This window comes from Gordionus sp. m RMFG-2023, chromosome 2 (assembly GCF_954871325.1).
Source record: "Gordionus sp. m RMFG-2023 chromosome 2, tfGorSpeb1-WG-v2, whole genome shotgun sequence".
In the NCBI taxonomy this organism is placed as follows: Eukaryota; Metazoa; Nematomorpha; class Gordioida; order Chordodea; family Parachordodidae; genus Gordionus; species Gordionus sp. m RMFG-2023.
In genome coordinates, this window is record NC_088776.1 from 6,490,435 (window position 1) to 6,513,108 (window position 22,674).

At 27.7% G+C, this 22,674-nt stretch overlaps 1 protein-coding gene across 1 annotated transcript in view; it reads right to left on the reverse strand.

The window, feature by feature from the left end:
• The window catches only part of LOC135924022 (uncharacterized), a 47,939-nt gene that overhangs the window by 2,480 nt on the left and 22,785 nt on the right, over positions 1–22,674 (reverse strand). Inside the window, exons 18-28 of the mRNA XM_065459070.1 lie at positions 20,662–20,885; positions 20,446–20,616; positions 19,750–19,911; positions 19,547–19,627; positions 18,353–18,421; positions 18,116–18,236; positions 16,459–16,671; positions 15,428–15,645; positions 14,313–14,475; positions 12,629–12,813; positions 12,441–12,546 (exon numbers count right to left, since the gene is read on the reverse strand). Of these exons, the coding sequence (XP_065315142.1) occupies positions 12,441–12,546; positions 12,629–12,813; positions 14,313–14,475; positions 15,428–15,645; positions 16,459–16,671; positions 18,116–18,236; positions 18,353–18,421; positions 19,547–19,627; positions 19,750–19,911; positions 20,446–20,616; positions 20,662–20,885 (1,713 nt within the window). The remainder of the gene's footprint in view (positions 1–12,440; positions 12,547–12,628; positions 12,814–14,312; positions 14,476–15,427; positions 15,646–16,458; positions 16,672–18,115; positions 18,237–18,352; positions 18,422–19,546; positions 19,628–19,749; positions 19,912–20,445; positions 20,617–20,661; positions 20,886–22,674) is intronic.

The following is a 22,674-nucleotide window of genomic DNA, read 5'->3' on the forward strand; positions in this document are numbered from 1 at the left end:
ATTATTATATTCAGATTATATCTAATTGTAATTTTAGATAAAAAAAATTAAACTATATATCCAAATTCACATGTGATTTAATTTTATCAGTTAAACTTTTAAAAAAATATGTGAATCTTCAGAGTTCGCGGGAACTTTCATTGATTAAAATATTCAAAAAAAATTTAAATAGCGTGATTATGCGGAATAAACGCAATTAAATTTTATGAGTGTTGGAGAATTTATTTTATTAAATTATAAATTTATCAATCTTTATTTCAACATTTTTCATATCCATAAAATCAAAATATAAAATAAATTAAACGGAAATCTCTACTTTTTATTTAAAATATTTTTATCCTTATAGAAATTTTTGAGAATTCTTGACAATTCATGTGAAAATTTTGCTTTTATCATTAAATTCCGCTTCTAAAAGATCAAATGAGAGCAAAGAACGATTTTGTTCACCATTATTTGTTTATTAAACTAAATATTCTCTCCTAGGCCACATTTGAATGAGAAATCGAAAATACGTAATTACAATTTTTTTTCTAAATTTAAAGGTTGATTAGAAGTTAAAAAAAATTTCAATTTTTTTGAGATAAAAATGATAAATTCTTCGTTTTTACGAATTTTGAAAGTATAACAAACTCTGCAAACATATTCATCGATATCTATATTTTTAAGTTGAAAATAGAGATCCAAACCTTTCTGCCATCTATGAAGAAAATCCCTAGTATATATTTGCCTAAAATGTTTATTGGTCGTTTTTAAAAATCCTAGTTACCCCCTTTCCCAATCTTTAACATATTTGCAGCTTTTTTTTAAATTTTCTTAGTGTTTCTATTTTACAAAAAAATATAGCATTAGCAAGGTTTATATTTAAATCTGAGCAATTATACAATTATACATACATATATTTTGGGTTTAGAAAAATTCTCATTTTATACATAAATTTAATTTTTTAAAGAATTTTCATATTTAAACATAACCTTTATATTAATAAAATAAGTTTTAAATTATTTATTAGTGCTATTTTGGTTAATGTTAAAAGAACCTTATGCTAAAATATAATAAAATCTTACCTTTCGCATTTATTACAACTTTTTTAATATATTTTAGATCATTAAAGCAAATTAAAATGTGTACATTGTTAAAATAGATATAAAAAATTATATTATATATAATGAACATAAAATATACATGTTTTTTTTGCTCTTGAACTTGAAGAGTTTGCATGATTTAAATATACAATCTTAATATTTCTAAAGTTGTTCTTTTCAAAATTTCGCAGGAAAATAATGAAAATTGATAAAATATGAATAAAATTTACACCTATTTTTTATATTAATTTTTTTTTATTAAATTCCATGAATAAACTAGAGATATTATGAAATTTTAAGATTTATGATTATTTAGCGGGATTTTTTAATTATCTTAATTTCACCGTTTTTTCGCGGGAGAGAAATTTATTTAGCAGGACGTTCGGTAGGTTTAATGGTAATATAAACATTACACATACTATATTTATTGCAGCAGCATATCACCAAAATTATGTTAAAATTGCAAATTTCATTAATTGCACAGTTTTATAGAATATTGTATGATATAAATTTGAGCTTAATTATTGCATTTCTGAATTATATTTTAGACGCAGAATAATATAGTTATAAATAATATTGAGTAAAAATAAAGCAAACATCAAATTTGTTTTAAATAAATCATATTGAAAAATGAAAATAATGAATTGTTTAATATAATAAGAATTTCAAATAAAACATCATGTAATCTATTCCTATTAAATCGCCCGATTTGAGCCGATTTTCAAAAATGGCTAACTCAATATTTTATCCGGAAAAATATTATACAAGCCTAAAGATTTTGCTCAATTGCCATCTCTCTAACCCTTAGTTAACCACGGGTTTTTCTTTAGAAAAAGAGATTCCTAAAATGAGTCTCGCATGGAAACAAACGTATAAATCCGGAATAGCTCAGATATGTTAACCTAGCCTCTAACCTAATATTGTTAAACGACTCGATTTGAGCCAATTTTAAAACGAAATCAAGTTGAAAAATTGATCATTAAAAGGGTGCATGAGAGCGCCCATATGGTCATATGCGAAGCAATCACGGAACACGCCCTAACCTTGGTAAAGGCCATCCACTAACGATGCGCTGTTTCAAGCTCAATACATTATTTTTTAGAATATAAATTAAAAACTTTCTACTCATTTACGAGGAATTTATTATTATAGTGCATTCTTTGGCATGGATTTAAGGTTGCTTATAAAATGTATACATCTCCATTTTTAATTACATTTAAAAATATAGCATAAAATTATTCAGAAATAATTTTTTTTTATAAATTATTCAATGGCTACGCTTGTATTAAAATATAAGAATTTGATCGATGTTTAGCAATCTATGTATGTATATATTAAATAGGCCTATAATAAAATTACTAAATCAATTTTAACAGCAATTTATTTCACAATATTTCTTCTTAAATTTTAATTCGTAACCCTCCAATAAATTTAGCCTACCTACCTTAAATTCTCCTCCTACTCCCTTTGATGCCTACCATCTACCCCCTATTCCTCTGAGATGCCTACCCCTACCCCCTTAAATTTATAAGCAATTAGACGCTGCACCATTAGGTGTTCCAATAACAAATAGAATAAAGAGATAAATTTTATTAAACCATTTTCAAATATATAATCCTACTCTCGTACCAGTGTTGGCTAGCTGCTTTCTCTCTCCAGCCCTCCTCGAACTACTGGCGGGGCTTACCTCACAAAAAATGGCTCCTAAAAAACGGGCCTCGGCGTAAAGGGAAGGCACAAACATGGGATAGTTAAGAAGCTTTAACCTAGCTTCTTACCCATAATAAGCAATATTATGTTTATATATTATTGAAACCTTTTTAAAAATATATATAAACCCTACACACTTTTACTTGCTGGCTAGCTAAATCTCTCAGTGCCGGTTGGTTTTAGAAAAGGGCAGCCTGAAAAATGAACCCGGAATCGAATGCATAAACACGGGATAGTTAATATGAATTAAAGTTGTATCTTTCTTACCTATTACACCACTTTGGGGCTTTTAAACTCTTCATTATTCCGGTGAAAAAAATAACGTAAATGCTCCAATGGGGTTTAATAAACCCCTATTTAAAACGAATAATATCTCCATTTCTATTCATCCTTTTGGTAAAATATTTATTTATTTAAATTTATTAGAATAAGATTAAAAAATGCTGAAAATGATGGTTACTTATGCAAAAAAAAAACTTTAAATATTAGGTACAAAAAAGTTAATTGAATATTAAAACCGAAATTTTTTAATATTAATAATTATTGATCAAAATTAGTGTCGTTAAACGACGATTTGAGTCGATTTTTTAAAACCGCTCGATTAAGATTTTAGCCAAAATATTATTATGCACACGAGATTTAGCAAATTTCTGCTGTCATTAGGGGAAAAATCTGCAGACTTAGATAATATTATTTTAGCTAAAATTTTGATTGGGACGTTTTTTGAAAATCGACCCAAATCGGGGTTTAACAACACTAAATCAAAATTAAATGGGAATTTTTTTGTTTAAAAAAAACTTGCGCAAACACTTTAGTGGGATTTCACAGGCCCTGATCAGTCACGAAAATGCTCATTCTTAAAAATTACCCAATCAAAATAAAAAAAATTTGGAATGTTTATTCCTAGATAAATTTAATAGAGCTACCGAAAATTCTAGAATACAATACTTAACCGTTTTTATTTTTATGTAATATCACACACAAGTCTAACATGCTGGGTGCTATAAAAATTTCGGGGCAAAAAAAATACTGGACAAAAATACCACCTCGGTCAATACCGAAATTTTAATAAATATTTTGGTAATCGGTCAAAAGTTGTCCTGAGCCCAAAAGTACCCCCTACAAAAAGACATTGGAACAAAAAAATTCCCTGGGGCAAAAATACCTGGGACTAAAAAGAAACTGGACAAAAATATCTAAATTTTTAGGAAATAAGAAGGAAGGGGGGAGTTTGGAAAAATACATATTATTTTCTTTCACACATAGGTATCAATCTTTACTAAAAAAATATATTTTGGTGAGCAGTCGTTAATAATGACTGCCTCGTTATAAGAAAAGCGAAAATACGCGAAGTAATTGGGGTGATGTCAATATATATTCTGAGAACTGCAAAATAAAATTTGTTAATGAAAATTAGTTGTCTTTTCGTAAACAATTAATAAATGTATATATAACATAAAAAAAGTGTTTTTTTTAAATGACGAGTGCCAGTGGGCTGAAAGATATAAAGTGAAAAATGAAGGGTGGTGATTCGACTCACATTGGGAGAAATATTTTTTGGGACCTCCTTCTTTGAAATTACCCAGCAAGAGAGGTTGGCTAAAGATTAGAAAAATGGTAGCTAACAAGCATGGATACGGGGTAGTGTTATTTTTGGGCCGATTTTTAAAAACGGCAACTCAGTATTTCATTCAGCAAGCCTGAATATTTTGCTCATAGAAAAGCCGTTCAACACTAATACGGGGGTAGAGTTAATATACAATATATATATTTAATAAGAAGGGTTTAATAAAAAGGTAGATAACTCAATATTGTAGTATTGTGTTTTAGATAGTGTTGTTAAACGGCTTAATTTGAGCTTTATATTTAATATTTTAGCCAGAGTGATATTACCTAAGCCTCCAGATTCCGCTATCAGATGTCCGAACATTTGAGCCATATGTGAGCAAAATGTTTAGGCTTGCATAATATTTTCTTGATAAACATTCAAATAGCCATTTTTAAAAATCTGCTCAAATCGAGCATTTTAACAACACTATTTTAATGTATCAGTCATCAGAACTATTCCATGTTTATGGCTATTTTTGGTGATATCTCTTTTTCTGGAATCACGGATATAAATGCCCTAGACATATGGACCCGAATAAAAGTATTTCGGACAAATAGAAACTGGTCAAAAACAGCTCAATTTTTTTTAAAAAAATTTAAATTATTTAAAAAATTAGTAAATTGTGTAAAATATAATTGGGGTATTTTGGTCCAGGAGATTTATTTCAACAATTCTCATTATAGTAATATGCAAATTAATTTACAAATGGCGAAATTTGTTGCTAAAATATTTATAACTCCAAATATAAATTATCACAATGTATTTGAGGGATGAAAAATAATGAATCACTGATGTCCTAGACAAAAATACATAAATATCACAATTGTCAAATAAAAATTTAAGCGTTTTTTAAGCAATATTTTATTTTTAAAAAACAAAATTTAGTTGTAAAATTACTCTCCCAACAAATTACCTGGTTTAAATAAAACTATAAAAATAATCAAATTTGGCCAAAATTATTGATTATAAGTTACTCAGAGCGCCTTGCTCCCAAATGACATAATTGTCTTACAACAAATATTTTTGCTATTCTAAATACATTATACATTTGAGATCTGGGAAATCCAATTTACTCTAAAATATAAAAATTAATTTTTCCAAATAATAATTGATAGGTTTCTGCTAATAATCGATTTAAAAACATTGCAAAATATTTTGTCGTCTGTTTATATATTCACATTCAAAAATTAATGATATTGATTTAAAATTATATAAATAAAAAAAAGAAAATTATTATTATTACAAAACCATAAAACCAAAAATTTCAGCATTGAAAAATGGGATACGAAAAAAAACCAACCGATTTTTTTAAAATAAAAATAAATATTTAAAACAAAAAAATTTGAATATTTTAGTTTTTATGCAAATCTGAATTTGAAAAATTTTTTTCGTTTCCAAAAATTTTGCATGTTTGTAAATAATCATTTTTGTAGGGGCCTAAAATGCGACAATCAAAATAATAAGGTATAATGTAATCATTTCATTTTTTTTAATATAATAATTTTCTTCCATTTCCTATTTTTTTTGTTAAATAAATAAACATATGCTAAAATCATGATCAAATTTTTCTTTTTTACCTTAAGGAGATATTTTATATTTTTATTTTGACATTTCTTAATTCGTAATACGTGAGTATAATAGTTATAAAAATGTCTGACATAAGCAATTTTTGATCTACATGTCTTCTTGATTCCCTTCCATTCTAACTAATAATGTTAAAACCCGATATTATGACCAAAATACAATTATATAAGTGGAGATTTTGTATCTTAGATGGCTGAAATGTTTAAACATCTTGTCAAATCTCGAGGCCTTACATATTATTTTGGTTAAAATCTTATACGGGCCTTAAATTATTTTTATTTACTCAAAGTCAAAAGGAAAATAGAAATGAGGGAAAGTGGGGGGGGGGGGTGAGGAACAAGTTTTAAGATTGGCAATAATTTTCTTTTATAAAATAATATGTAGAAAATAAAATTGTATAATAAAAAGCAAAAAATAACGATAAAACATAGCTTCGCCAAAAATAAAATTATTATTTATTTTCTTTTTTTTTCCTCCCAAAAAAATATCCAGACGTAAATAAAAAAAAGGCATTAATTTTTATTTTTCAAATTATTTCGTTTTTTATTTTTTGATAATAAATATATTTAAAAAAGAATTACCCAAAAACCCATTGTTAAAAGAATAATATTAATTTCTTTTTATAAAAATAAAAAATATTATTTTTTTTGTAAAAATCGTGAAAAAAAATTTAATACGAAAAAATAAGTGCGGTACGTTGACATTCAAAATTTATTTTTCATTATGCGCGAAAAAAAAGGCAAAAAAAAAATGAAAGCCAGATATAATGCCCAATTACGAAAAAATTTTTTTATTTTATTATTTTTAATTTTGTTTATTTTTGTATCCCCGAAAAAAAAATACAAACAAAAAGAAAAAATGGAGGGGTCTTACAAAAAAAAAAGAATCAAAATTTATGCGAGATTTGCTTTTTTTGTTGGAAGGGGGGGGGGGGTATTAATGAAGGAGGAAATGGGCAAAAATTTTAAATTCTTTTTACATTTTATTTATTTATTCTTTTTCTTATTACAAAAACTTTTTGAATTTGAATTAAAATGTTTCAAAAAATAAATAAATAAAATGATAAAAATAATGTTTCAAAACTATAAAAATTAATAAAAAAATAATAATTTTAGCCCGCTGTTGCCATTGAAAAATTTCGCATAATTAATTATAGTTATTTTGTTTCATTATTCCTTTTTATATTCTATGCGTCATGATGACTTAACGGTTTATTGGGGCAAAAATTAATCCTAAAAACTAAAATTTCACTTATTCGTTAAAAAAAAATTAAAATTTATTTTATAAAATAGATATATATATTTTAGAAGATAATATCCAATTTGGACCAAATTCTTTAGGAATCCTTTGCCGAAAAAAAACTTCAATATCTCAATTATACCAACAATTCGATATTCCCACTTACAATACAATTTCAAATCCTTGCCACCGTGCATTGTGGTTGCATTGCGTTTAATCCAAAAAGACAATACTATATAGCGCAATGCTATTCCAATGCATTATGGAGATGCAATTTAAATCGGCGTAAGTTTTGGAAAAATATCCTTAAAAAAAAACAGTAATATATTATAATTGTCACTTTGCATTGTGATTGCATTGCGCTTGTTTTAATTAAATATATACAGCGCTTGCTTTCCTAGTGCAGAATGAAAGTTATTCGAATTCTCAAAAAGAATTTTAAAGTACAACTAGATTGTATTGATATAAGTATTTGTTTTTTATGATATATTATTGTCGAATTTGAACGATTTACAAATTGTTATTTATTACAAAAGGACAATTTAAATATATATTTTTTCACTGGTATTCCTGTAACGTACATTTCCCTAAACTATGTCCAAGTGTTTATTATAATTCCATCTATTTGTGTATATTTTCCTTCCATAATTTGAAATTAATATCAGGTATTTCGCCACAATTGACCACTGGATTGCTATAATTTTAAAATTTTGCAGATTAATATGAATGAACCGAATTAAAAGTACAATTATATAATGGGTATATGATCAACTTTCTAGATTTAAATATTTAGAGTAAATTTAAATGACAGTGAGAAATAATTATCGGCATAATTCCCTTTTTTCAAGTTCAATATAAATAATTTTAATATAAGAAACCTTCGAATTTTGATGTTTAGAATGTGTTACAACAAATACCAAAATATTATAATATCTCTTCTCAACTTAGCAATAAGAAAATATGAATTAAACAACTAATACGAATATTTAATTAATTCCTATTAATTTACGGATAATAAATTACAAAAATTAATATTTTCATAATGTTGTAAAGTAAGAAAAAGGCCTTCTGATGAATAATATCGATTATATAACGTCACGACAATGAATTTGTGATAGTCCTCATTTTTTTCTACGATATTAAAATTTTTAAACCTCCATTGCCTAGATGGGAAAAATATCAAAAGGTAAGGTTGGGTTTTTCTTACCTCAAATTAAACATTTTAAGCTCTTATATTTAAAAAAAACGTTTCTTCTTTTCAACTTGAGCAGTATTTTTTTAAGAAATGCAAAAAGCAGACAATGTTCTCTTTTTTTAAAGTCAAAAGACGTTTTCATTTAAAATATTTGAAATATAACAAACGATTTAATTTGCAAGCTTCAAGTGTTTTATTTTTTCAATTAATCATTTTTGACTTGATTATATTTCAAAAATTTGGCTTTACTTCATATTAATTGATCCAACCACGATAGACAAAAAGGTTACTGGAAACAATGACGTCAAAATGCAAGTAACCCTTTTTTAAAATATAACTGTCCACTTAATGCATAACATTATCCTTTAACGTTAGGAAGGGGGGGGGATTGTGCAATTGCATAATTAAAATTATATTTCATATATTACTAGTTTTCAGAGTCTTTATCATCATTTGCTTAGGGGATATAGGCATTTAGAAGATTGGCATAGAATTTTTATGGAGGAAGCAAAAACTAAATAAATACGGTACCAAATATAATAGAGAAACTTTTTAATGGCTATTGTAGATTATTTCTTTAATTTAAAGAATTAGGAGAATTCCTTTCGGTTCAAAAGGGAATTAACTATTTTATATTTTAGAGCTATGAATCCTAAAGATTATTTCAGAATAGTATTTTACAAACATGCTTAAGACATTTTTTAATACCTTAATTTATTTAAGGTTATAATAATAATTAACAATCTTAGAAGAAATTAGTTAAATCATATCAGCACTCATATTGAAATGTAAGTGAACACCCTGTATTTTGCAATCAATTTACCAATCAGGCTAATATATCGACAATTCTGATTCTTACTAGAATTCTGATGAGGTGACTTGTAGAAATATCGATGGAGGCTGTAAATTAGAAAGAAATAGTTTATGTTTATAGTATGATCTATTTAGTAGAACATTTTAATAGGGTTAGCCTCCCACTCCTATGATGTAGCCTATGCCAACATTTTGATATTGCTGTTGAAAAAAATTACATGGGTGTTGTATTAAATATCCGGAATAAAGGCAATTAGAGTATATCTTTGCATCATTTTTTTATTTTAAATAATCGAAAAAACGGTTTCCTTTTCTTTCGCTATATAATGAAGATTAACTGTAACGAGGCTAATATATTTTCAATATTTTATTATTCGAATCAAAAAATTTGTTTGCTCGTAATATTTTCGAGTAATTTTTACGAGCAAACATACCTTTCAAAATTTTAAAAAAGTTGGTCATAAATCAACTAAAAACTATTATAATTGAACGTTTACCTTTAAATCTTATCCGCTAACAATGATAATTATATACTACCCAAACTAAAAAATAATTTCGGGTTTACATTTTATTAGCAATCTTTACATGCGAGTTTTTATTTCTAATTTCGTGTTTAGTTATTGTTTTAAACAGGGTTTCGAACCGGACTAATCGATATAATTTTCTGAATTGTGACCCAACCGTTATAAAGAGAATATAAAAAGAGATAACTGAACTGTTATAAATAAATTCGTGATTAAAATTGTTTATACAATTAAATCGCCATTATCTTCATATCATTCAATACCAAGTTTATAATTTTTACTTTATATACTCAATTTTATAGAGATCAGGTAAATTACTAGTTAATTAGATAAGAAATAATTTTTACGATTAAATTAAATAAAGAATTATAAAAATATAAATTCTAAAGATCATTCTCTAAGAATAGGTTAACGTCTGTTACTTTTTCTGCTTCAGTTCATTATTTGAGCCCGTTTTTCAAAATTTAAAAATCTGATTTTACCGAAAATGTATGCCATAATTAATACCCACCATATGAATTTCAGACAATATTTTCATGAACTTTTAAACTTAATATAATTTATAGTTTTCCATATTTTTTATATGAATTATAATTGACTCAAAGATTAACAGCAAAATTGTCTACAATTCACAAGGTTGGTATTCCAAATATGCAGATTTCTAAATTTAAAAAAAAACGCGCTCAAACAAATGATTTAAAGTTATAAAATCAACACATTGACGCTAACATATATATGGTTTATGATTAATTTTTTTAAAAATCAAATTTATGAAAACCGGGATGAACCGAAAAGAACAGTTATAAATTCTAAACCTAACTGATAAAATTTCTTCATAAAAAAACCGAAATGGAGCAAAATCTTTATAAAATTTTTAACTAAAAACCAAACTGCTGTACTTGTTCGAAGCCCATGTTTTAAATGGTCATAAAATGTCAGAGTGAATGAAAGATCACCCGCTTTTAAATATCTGCTAAAAATAGTTAACATTTAGTTTTTCTAATCTCAAATGCCTCGTGGAATGCAATTGAACCTATTATCCAGGAGAAAATTCTTGATTTACATGAAGGAATTAATTTAGCCATAACCGAGAAAATCCACCTGGCCAGATAAGCGATTAGAGACATTATTAACAAATTATTGATTCCATCATATTTGCTGGCATTGGCGTCAAAATGTGACAACATCCATGGATAAAGTTTACAACAAATTGTTTATTTGACTCAAAAATTAGGAGATAGGACGACTTTCTTAAATTTTATAAAATGTTTATTTTATACCGTAACTATACTTTTTAATTTATAGGCCAAGGAAAAAAATATATTAACAGTTAACCAAAAGAAGAAACGATACTATTTCGCAAAGAAATATAAAGATTGTACCCTTATCAAATAGTCAAAGTTGTTTTTGGCCACGGGTCTAAGATTATATAGAAATATGAGAATATTCATAATAATGTGGTACACAAGCCAAATAAAGCATTCCATCCTGATAAATAAAAAATGTTCGGGAAAATTAAATCTAAGCACCGCAAGACATTGTTCGAGACAATGTTAAGGCTTCAGTTCGTTATTAGATCTAAAAGGGACTTTTCTAAATTTTGACCCATATTAGCATGTGATTACACGAATCAAAATGATATTTTTATTTATGCTGTAACTCTTGACATATTCAATTTTTTTTAAAACAAATTCTTGTTTATATGCGCAGTTAGAAGTATATTTAATATTACTAACTTAATCGCATAAAATAAATAACCCGAATTGTTTTTGGTTAGTATATGTATTGAGATTAGTGATCTGCATCGGGCCTAATTTTTCAAGCCCGACCCGACCCGAAATTTTTTTTAAAAAGTTTTGCCGGCCCAAATCCGAAATTTTTTTAAAAAGTTTTGCCTGCCCGAGTTCCCGGCCCGAATCCGAATTTTTTTTGAAAAGTGTTGCCGGCCCGGCCCGAATCTGAAATTTATTTTAAAAAAATTTACCGACCCGGCCAGGCCCGAATTTATTTAAATATAGAAATTAATTTTTATAATTACTTAAAATAAAAGACATATGTTATATAGCGTTTAGTTTCAATAAATTAAATCAAAATTTTTTTATTTTACATAAAAAATTCAATATAAAATTGATAAATTTAGATATATTTAATAAAATTTCTAAAGTCCGACCCGACCCGGCCCGAAATTTTTTAAAAATATTAGGCCCGGCCTAGCCCGAACCCGATTATTTTAAATAGAAATAGGCCCGAGCCCGGCCTGAAGCTCGTACGCCGGACTCGGGCCGGGCCTAACTTTGCAGATCTCTAATTGAGATATGGAATCCGTGGGGATTCGGATTCTCCCTATTTTAAATCATTTGCGGAGCGCGATTTTTAAATTTTATGATTTGACCGGAAATGTATATCAGCATTTCTTAAGAGTACCCACATGAATTTCAAACGATTTTACCGCGGACTTTAAAATTTTTTTTCATATAAATTAAGAAATACGCAAAGGTTTATGGCGAAAAAAGTCAGAAATTAATAGGGTCAATACTCTACACATTTTGGAATAACGTTTCAGAATAAATAGGATTTATAAAATAGCTTCAGTAAATGATTTAAAATCGGGGAATTCTTAATTCACCATAGATTTCATATCTCAATACGACATATATAAAATCGAATCAAATGCTAAAATATACTTTAAACTTGGTTGTCTAAAAACATTTCGTTGTATGGTTGTGATAGTATCTGTATTGGTACAAGTAATCTTGCTCAAAGTTATTTTCCTGATTTCTTGTAGTTGTTCTGTTAGGATATTATTTTGTTGTGACCAGAAAATTTAAAGTCAAATAATATTTGAAATTAATAATATAATTTTTATAAAAACCTGGTTTAAATGGGTTATCAATAATGCCGAGTTTGGGAAAATTTTCATACCAAAATCTATCACCAAATCTCATATTATGGAATTGTAAACCGACTATGCACGAAAATGTAGGACCTAGAATGCCAATATTATTTGTAGGTAATTCAGAGACACCTGCAGGAAATAAATCGATATCATCTGGGTGTCTGTTAAAATTTAAATTATGAATATAATTTTTATTATTTAGAATATTTTATTAATAATAATCGTTGATACAAGAATAAGGATTTAATAGTTGCTATAAGAATAAATAGATTTTATTATTTTAAACGAATTTAATATAATATATGAATATGTCCTAATGTAATAAGTAGGTGACACCATGTTGGTAGTTAGATTGAACATAATTTTTTTTCTGTATAGAATAGCTATTTTCCTGAGACATCTTCAATTCTAGGGTTTTTCCCACAAATTTCTTTAAAAATATGATATAAGCTAATATTTTGCTTTTGGGTATGCCTTATCCAAGGCCATTTGAGTTTAAATGCGGGAAGTATTATTACGAAAATAAATATATTGAATCTTAACACTTACTATAGTTAAAAATATTAAAATATAAGTATTGATTTGTAATAATTTTAAATTAGATTAGAAGTATTAGTATTTATATTTTATTCAAATTATTATGTTAGCCTCGAGATTTGGCAAATAACCTTCCAACCCTATCTGCCATCTGTATAAGCAAAACTTTAAGCTTACATTATATTATTTTGGTTTTAATCTTAATCGGTTTTTAAAAATCGAATCGAATCGGGCTTTTTAACAACATTAAGAAGTATACACTCCGGGGGTTTTGGAAAATGATTGAAGGAAAAAAAGGAAAGTATATAATAAAATTCCATTTTATTTTAAATATTAAATTCTGAATTTCGCGAATTTGTAACACCATTTTTTTTGTTGTTGCTTCGATGACGCAACCGCTCATCACTCAAGAACCTATTAAATAAATCCACTAGATGATAGTACATTTGAATAAGTAAAATTTTTATAAAATTCATATCCCGTGAAACATAATTTAACAAATGATCAATGATACTATTAACTTAGCTGACGATTCATACATTAAAATCTATAAAAGAAGACGCATACATTGAAGTCTGCCATTGAAAGATGTTTAGACCAAATTTGAAAGGCATTTAGTTATAATCTTCAATGGCGTCTACTACAGCTAATGATATTGATTGACTACAGCTGCAGTTTATGTACACTTTTAAGAAATAAATCTTCAAACTAGATTAGTATCAATGTAATTGCTGATAAGATTTCTTATTCTTTTTTTTTAACATTCATAAATAAAATTATGCATTTAAAACAAATGGAAAATTTCTCTCTAAAAAGGGCATAGATAAAAACACAACTAATGAAATTATCATGTCAATCATAAACTGGATTATGTTTTTCTTACGTAATAATTAACACGAAACTATATATAGCCATTAGGTTGCGAATTACGAATTTTTAAGAAGAAAAAAATAATTGAAGACCTGCCAGTTAAAATTTTAAGGCGGAATTTTTACCGTCACTTATGTCATGACACACATCAATTTTTTTCTGTAATTATTTATGATCGGCGACAGTTATTAACCTTAATAAAAAATATAAATAATTTTTTTTAAAAAAATTGATCTATATGAATGATAAATACTTGTAAACATTGGAGAAACGTTCTGCAGCACCTGGAAACATTTCTTCTTCCATTGAGTAGAAATCTTCAAATCTAGTGAATCCGCAAAATTGGCGCCACTCATTGTAACCAGGAACTCCGTGTTCTCGTCCTCTCATTAAATTGAGAACCATTAAATCCATACCTAATTAACAATTAAAAGAAAATACAATTTCAATGTATCTAAAAAATCAAATATTATTTTAGGCTATGACCAAAATATTAAAAAAACTAAATTAATATACTTTCTTAACTTTATCGAAAAAAGTATTTTTAATTTAAAAATAAAACAGTGGCCAAAATCATTTTTTTTAGGAAATTACGAGAGTTTATTAATTTTTTAATGTTAAAGAAATTATAAAAATTTAATAAATTTTAGCTTAAAGTTTATAAAGTTGCGAAATTTTTACGAAAGAAAAAGTAAGCCTAAGCAGTATATTAATTTATATTTTTTAAAATTATAATAAGAAATGGGCAGTTATAATAATAAAAATGGGAAGTATAAAAATAATCTGGTAAAAAATTATGAATTTCAAAATTTACAAAACTTTTAAAAAATTTTATCGGAAGATTTTGGACGTTTCATAATTTTCTAATTACGAAAGTTCTTAAATTTTCAGGATGTCATACCATAAAAAGAGTTTTTTTTCCTTCTATCTTTTAGATTTACAAAATTTTCTAATAACTTTCAGGTTGTTTGGCAAATAATAAACTATTTAAGCCTCTCCTTTGCCATAGTCCACCTAAATATATCTTTATTGATTAATTTTAATCTTAAAAGATTTCGTTGGCACCCTAATAAATAGCAAATTTATCTGCCACCCCGGGCAAATGATCCAAAAAGTCCATGCCTAGCTGGCTCTGGTGCATTTGCTCTATCGATGTGAAATTAAAATGGAAAAAGACTTGCAAATAAAAGTTAAAAATGAGGATTTTAACTCCTATATTTTAACATTGAACGCGTTATAAAAGCAGAGTTAAAAGTAGATCCAAACTAGGCTTTAGCATTCTTGTTTTAATTTAAAAATTATTAATGTATCATGAAAACATAAATATTAAAATATTAATATAAAAATATTTTGATCAAAAATTATTACCGAAAGGCACGTGATCTTCTTCGAATAAATGATTTTTAACATCTTCGGCAATGTTATTGTCCATAAGTTGAATATGTTGTTGAAATATTCCCCTCACTAAAGGGTCCATTCCTTTGGGAAATTTTTCGTCGTAGATATTTTCAGGTCTGAAAAAATCGGTCTTAAGATGAAGTGGGGATTGATAATCGTTATTTCTACTTATCCGGAACATATCCTTACTTGTGATTAATTTTTTTAAAAATATAAAATACAATATATTATTGACTAACCTATATAAAATAGAATATTTTGCAATTCACAATTCATAAAGCCCTTTTATATTTTTCAAAAATTCTTGCTCCAGGGGGTGGGGGGTTTTCTTCCCCTCTCCCACTTCCAGCTGGCTACCCGCCTGAGCCTTTTTAAATTCTTTCAAAATATTTTGCTACGAGGGGGAGGATTTCCTTTACCCCCCTCCAGCTGGCTACGCGTCTGCCAAGAACGGAATTATCTAGTTGGCTTTAGAAAAAAACATGATCCCTGCTGGATTCCCCAAGACTATGGGATTGTGCTTCACGCACTAAACCATCTAGGCCACAGACGCTACTCGAAAACATCAAATTTTTTTGTATATATAAGGATAAAGTTATAACGCTATTTAATATTCTTAAAGACACATATAAAAAATCAAATTCTGATGCAATATATGCAAGTAAATGCTCATATCATTTATTTTTTATTTATTGATGCTCTTTTCTGGGGATAGGTTTTAAATCGCGAAAACAAAAATTGCTAAAAATTGGGTATCTCGCTTATATTTCCTAGAAAATTTTTCTAGTAAATTTGATATTAGTAATAATTGATACTAAATTGAGTTTTGTTAGAAAATCGCTAAAAATGGAAGAAATATGCTTCCAATTTGATTATCAATTCTAGAAGATATAATCGAGATCGAATTTTTAGCAATTTTTGTTTTGGCCATTTAAAATGGGAACTCTATTTCCGGGATTTTTTTTTAAAGATTTTTTTTCCTATTACCATTAAAAATATACTTTATTAAACTATGGCCAAATCGGAAGGCAGCCACGGCAAATCCCTGATCTATAGTAGCATCAATATCTTCATTGTAACCGCTAAAATAACCGCTATCCGCCAGCTCTAAATTGAACCGTTTAATATCACCAGGATTTATTATAACTGGTACGAATTCTTTAAATGTAATATGCTGAATAAAGGCTGCTATTATTCTGCGACCTTCTTGATACCTTATTTGCGAAATATTTTAATTAAAACAAATATAATATTTATTGATGAATAATTCGCGTTTTTTTGTCTATTGGTGATATATTATGCATTTTTTGTTTAAAAATTATAAATAAGAATATTTCCCTATTGAATTTTAGGAGTTTTGTTTCTGTATACACATTAAAAAAAATAGTAATTTCAAGTTGAAACGGTATTATTAGACTATCCCAAAATATTATCAAATGATTCAGTAAATGTTTAGGCCTCTTTCCCAATTTCTTGCTTTGTAGAAAAATAAATTGATATTAAAAAAAATAACTTAACGAAACATTGGCCAAGCTTATTTTTATGAAATAGTTTTTAAAAAAAACTAAATAGAATTTTCCATCAAATATTTTTATTTCTCTTAATTTTCTGATTATTAATAAGTGGATCGACTAAAAGTAATTTCGTCTATCGACAACTAAAGTATTCTATGACATTCATACTAACCTAACCAATGCATTTATTAATGTTTATACATTGAATTCAGAGGCTAGTCGCTTATTAATATTAGTGGATATCTCCCACCCTTTAGGGGTAGGTACTCTTAGTTCTTCTGAGAGTAGACACAGCCGTTTTAGTAAATTTTGATACACTTTCCTCCTTGTTTACCTTGCTCATTGCGATAACTTGCAGAGGAGGTATACTAATCCTATTTTTGTAATCCCGTGCCCCGTCTCCAACCCCAATAACCAAGGTAAACAAGTAAGAAAGTGCATCAAAATGACAAGGGGGCGTATCTTATGGAGGTGTTTCATTCCTCGCAGTAATAATTTGATGCATAAGCCACTTTACCCCTTTTAACATAGAAAATGTCTTTCACATTTCGTCTAAATGCTTTCCAGTCACGACTTTCGATGTATATAATATTTTTAAAGTGGTATTTTAATAAATGGATACCAGTCTAGATTATATTTATAATGAGAGTATTTATATCGCCAATTAATAACTTCTTCTAATCAGTGTTGAGCACGTTACTCGAAAATAAAATTAACGGTTACCGTTATTCAAAGAGAAAATGAATTAAGTTATTGTCGTTATCTCAAAAAAAATAAATAATAGGTTAACGGTTGCGTTATCATTATTTTATAACGTGTAAAAAAAGGCTATTTTGTTACATAATTTAAAAATAAGAATAAATAAAAAAAATCGAGAAAATATGAAAAATAATTTCATTGATCAATTTTTCTGTCTAGTCTAAAATTGAAAAAATCAGAGTAAACAGAGACTTGTATAAATTTTTTATATTTTCTAAAGAAATTTTTTCATTTATTTTAAATGAGGGGATTGAGAACCATTTGCCGCTTATTTAATTTTGTTCACATTTGTGAGAAGACTTAGATTAGTCAGCTCAAAAAAAAGAAGAATATACACACTTTAACTTTAAAATTAACAAAATGCTTTTTATTTATGACGTTTTACAATCTTTCATCATCCCAATGGGGATTGATTCTTTCCAAATTTCGTACGACTCGGTTGTGTTCTCTCATAAACAAAGTATGACTTGCTATCAAGAGGGAATTTTCGTTAGTTCTTTCATCTCCTAAAATAAACACATTGGTAATATAATAATAAAAACTTGTATTTTGGATTATAGATTAAAAATTGTTTAATATGCACAATCAATAAAGGGGTTCTAAAATGAAAGATGGTAATTACCTCTACATACCTGCTGCGAAACATCTAAATCTGCCCGTTTTATTGGCGCATTGTTCAGAGGCGGGATTATTACCCACAGGTAGTAAGTTTTGCCCAGAAGGATTTGATGGATTGAATTGAGTTTTCAATAATCCTATAAAATATTTGTTAATATATACACCATTTAATTTTTTACGATATAAATTTTTTTATATATATTAATAAGAAAGGTGATAATATCATTGGCCCATCATGGAAAAGCCCGCGAAAACTCAGCGTTAATTTTTTTATACGAATTTTGTGGCCCTCACATTATTAATATCTGTATTTAATTTTTTTCCCAATATCAATTAAGGCTTTTATATGTTATATTATATTCTCTTATATGGCTCTGATATTTTATATATAAATTGTCCGGTTCGGCTAATATAAATTTTATCTACAGAATTCCCTTTGGGAGGTGGTTTTTAAACGGGTTCAGGCTTTGCATTTTCTAGTAGAAATACAAAGGAATAGTAAGAAAACTCAAGAAATTATTGGAGTAAAGATACGGTAGGGTGTTATATCTACATTAAGGTAGGATATATGGCGAAAAATTGCAGGAATAATAGGTACAAAGGATACGATATTAGAGGATAGGGTGAAAGGAAGGTATAAAGAAGGATATGATTTGAATCTCACTAAAGAGAGTTTAATCAAAAATATATAAAAAATTTAAAAATTCACGGAATTGATGATGTAAATTTATATGAAATATACCCGAGAGTAACTGTTAATTTGGATGGAAAAATATCGTGTTATTAGATACTTCAGCTAGGGTTACAGTCATGAGTGTTACTGAAATTAAAATATTATTGCCTGAGAGAAAGGTCCACCCAATAAAACAAAAGGCTCATCAATTTAATGGATCAGAAATACCAATGAGAGAAATTTGGGTATATCTGGGAAATGGGATAAGCATCAAAGATTAAAAATGTGAATGACAGAGGAAGACTCAGAAAACATAATGTGTTATGATCGGGTTAGGATGCTATATATCGGAGTGAAATATAAATAGATAAAAAGAGAAGGAAGAGAGATTGCCATTGAAAGGTTAAAGTATTAGTATAAAGTTTTTACTAATTTATTGACTTTTAATTAGTGTTAATAACGGTCATGATGTATAGTTTATTTCGTATAAATAATATATTGCACCATATTCAAATTCCCGTAAACCATTAGCGACTAAGTTGATAGAACCATAAATTTGAGAACCATCAATATAAGAAGTTGCTTCGTTATTTTGTTGTCTGAAACCTTGCAGTAAAAAAAATAATTAAATGGTAGTTTATATAAAGATCAAAGTAAAATATTTTAAAATATGTCATTTTATTCTAAGTCTCGATTTAAATAGTAAAAAACATTTAGTATAATAATACCTAATCGACATTCTCTAGAAATCACCGGTAACGACCTGACAACTTCCATACAATTTTGATTAAGTCTACCGAAAAAATGATCATCTGGTGGCAAATGAACTGGTAGACATTGAGGATGGGTAATGTTCGTGTTGCAGCACTTTAATTTACCTAGTTTAAACCCTGATAATCAATTATAGAAAAAAATGATTTAGAATATAAATAAATAAAGGCCCTATCTACTACTCTTATTTTGTCGGGACTAGAACTTATAGGGATCAATACCTTAGAATAAAAAAAACTCCCTAGTGGAATAACGTTCACTCCAGGCTACCTCAAGTTTGGAAGTATATCGCAAAATTAAATCAACACTTCACTTTAATCATAGTCGCCGAAACTTCAAAACGGCTAAAATATTCCTTCCTAGAAAATATAATATTTTTCCCTTTTTGTCACGTCCACAATAGGCAACTTTGACATTGAAACATCACTTTTTCTTAGGAAAAAAAACTCTCTTATATGTCCGGCGACCCCAAATAAAATGTTTATTAAAGGCAGATTCACAAGCTTTGCGTTCTCAAAATGGAACTTATTTAATTGGGTTTCTAGTTTAATGAGAAATTACTTAGTCCAGAAAGAAACGGAATAAAATGATTCAAAAAAGATTGATGACTCTAAGTATAAAATTGAATATTTTTAATTGCCTATGTTTTTAACCTGTTGGACTCGAGGTTAGAGCGAATTCATGGTCCATAAATTGACCATAAACCATCACCATATTCGTAAACGTTGGATCTTCCACAGTTCGGGTAGGCAATATAGCGGTGCTAATAATTCTTGGATTTGGCAAATCAGAACCATCGAAAGACAAGCGAAGGGAATTTAAGCCTAGTTAATTATTTATATATATATATTTTTTTAAAATATAAATACCATCTCCATAATCAGGAGGAATGAAACGTATTGGTGGACTAATGGCGGAGCCCCAAATGGGATTTTTAAGATTATTACAAAATCCATCTATTTCTCTGTACATAAGGTTACATATTCGCCTTTTAAATATTTCGAATGTATACGGGCAACCCCTGCCGATAGTGGTGCTATTAAGTGGAAAACTGTTTAGGTAGCCTGCGAGTTGATATTTGTTAAATTGCCCACTAAATTATGTATTTTAAAAATATAATTATAATATATATATATATTTTTTCGGGAACACTTAATTTACAAAGGATTTTTCTGATTAGTCAAAATTCTAAGATCACCTACTAATGTATTTGAAGCAGGGTATTGAACCTACCTAACTATCATAATAAAATCTAAAAAGGAGAGAACCAAATCATTATAAATACCTTGGAACGGTTTAAACCTGTTTATCACGGGTTTTTAAATTTATTTATTTATCTTAAAATGATTAACATAATTTAAAAAATTTTAATATAAATTTATATGTAATTTTAGTTGTTATATATGTCATAGAATCAATGTGTTTTTTCGCGTAACGTGTTATTTTTATCAACTTTATCATTTTTTTGAGCGGTTTTTTAAATTCAAAAAATCGGATTTGAATTGAATTCCAGGAATAGGGCCGGTATTCCAAACATTACGGAAAGTCCCGGTTAAAATCAAATTTTTAAAATTTTAAAATCAAAGCTCTCCAAAAAGATTTAAGGTTGAAAAAATAACCCATTGCCAGAAAAACATATTGCCGCTAACATATGTAATAGTTTATAAACAGCTCGATTTGGGACGATTTTCATAAACGGCTAACTCAATATTTTATTCAGAAAAATATTACGCAGGCTTAAAGACTTTGTTCATAGATGGCACAAAGATTTGGACATCTGTTAGAAAAATCTCCAGGCGTAGGTAATATTTTTCTGGCTAAAATAATGAGTTAGCCGTTTTTAAAAATCGGTTCAAAAGGAGCCGTTTAACAACACTAAGTTTATTCCTTGAAAATAAAAAAAAAATTTAACTTTATTTTCTTTAATTTTTGTTTTGGTTATTATTATTAAAAGTTTTAAAAATCTTTTATTTAATAATTTTTAAATAATATTGTATTGGAGCTATTGTTTTTAAACCAATATATCATTAAGGAACGATATATTAGTTATCGGTAATAACATTGAGTGAAATTATTTTTAAAAATCATTGTACAATGCTTGATTTTATATTGGATCGCATTTGGTATTGAAAACCAAAAAAAATATCGGCATCGTTGCCAGCCATACCCGGCAGTAGGTTAATATTATTTTAATATTTAATTTTGCGATCTTAATGATTAATTATATCAATTAATATACGAGGGAGTTCATCGCTATGACAAACTGATTCCCTAATCGGAACCTATCATTTAGTCAACAGTAACCGAACCCTCATATTGATCCGCTGAAAGAAGTGAACCGACCTATATAATTTTCCCCAGTTAGTTAAAAACTGCCTCTAATTATTGTAATTTAGATCATTCTTCCAAATAATTTATGACCATTTTTTTTTTGTTAATTGATATTTTTAATTCTGCGGTGCCCCATCTCTTCCAATTAAATCTTTAAATTATTCTACCAAAAACTTTATTATTCCGGTATTATGTGCACCCATTGGACAAGGAATATGTTACTAAGTTAAATATAATTATGGAATAGATATGCTCAAATTAAAGGTCTGCAGCAGTAAGATTTTTAGCCAACTCGCCGACACCCACCCATACTATGAGCGGGCTTGGGAGAATGGGCTAATAAATCTTAAAAATTGTGCAGTTAAGCGAGCGGTAAAAATTGTTCTAAAACTAGAGGCGAGTAGGCTGGCATAAAAATTATAGGAATTCGAGCCGGTTAAAATTTTTACAAATAATCTGTAAGCGGCTGTTCGCGTTAAAAACCCCCATTCTAATTGCATACCTCTAACTCAAATAAACTTTTTAAAGGTATATGATGAAATAAATATCCT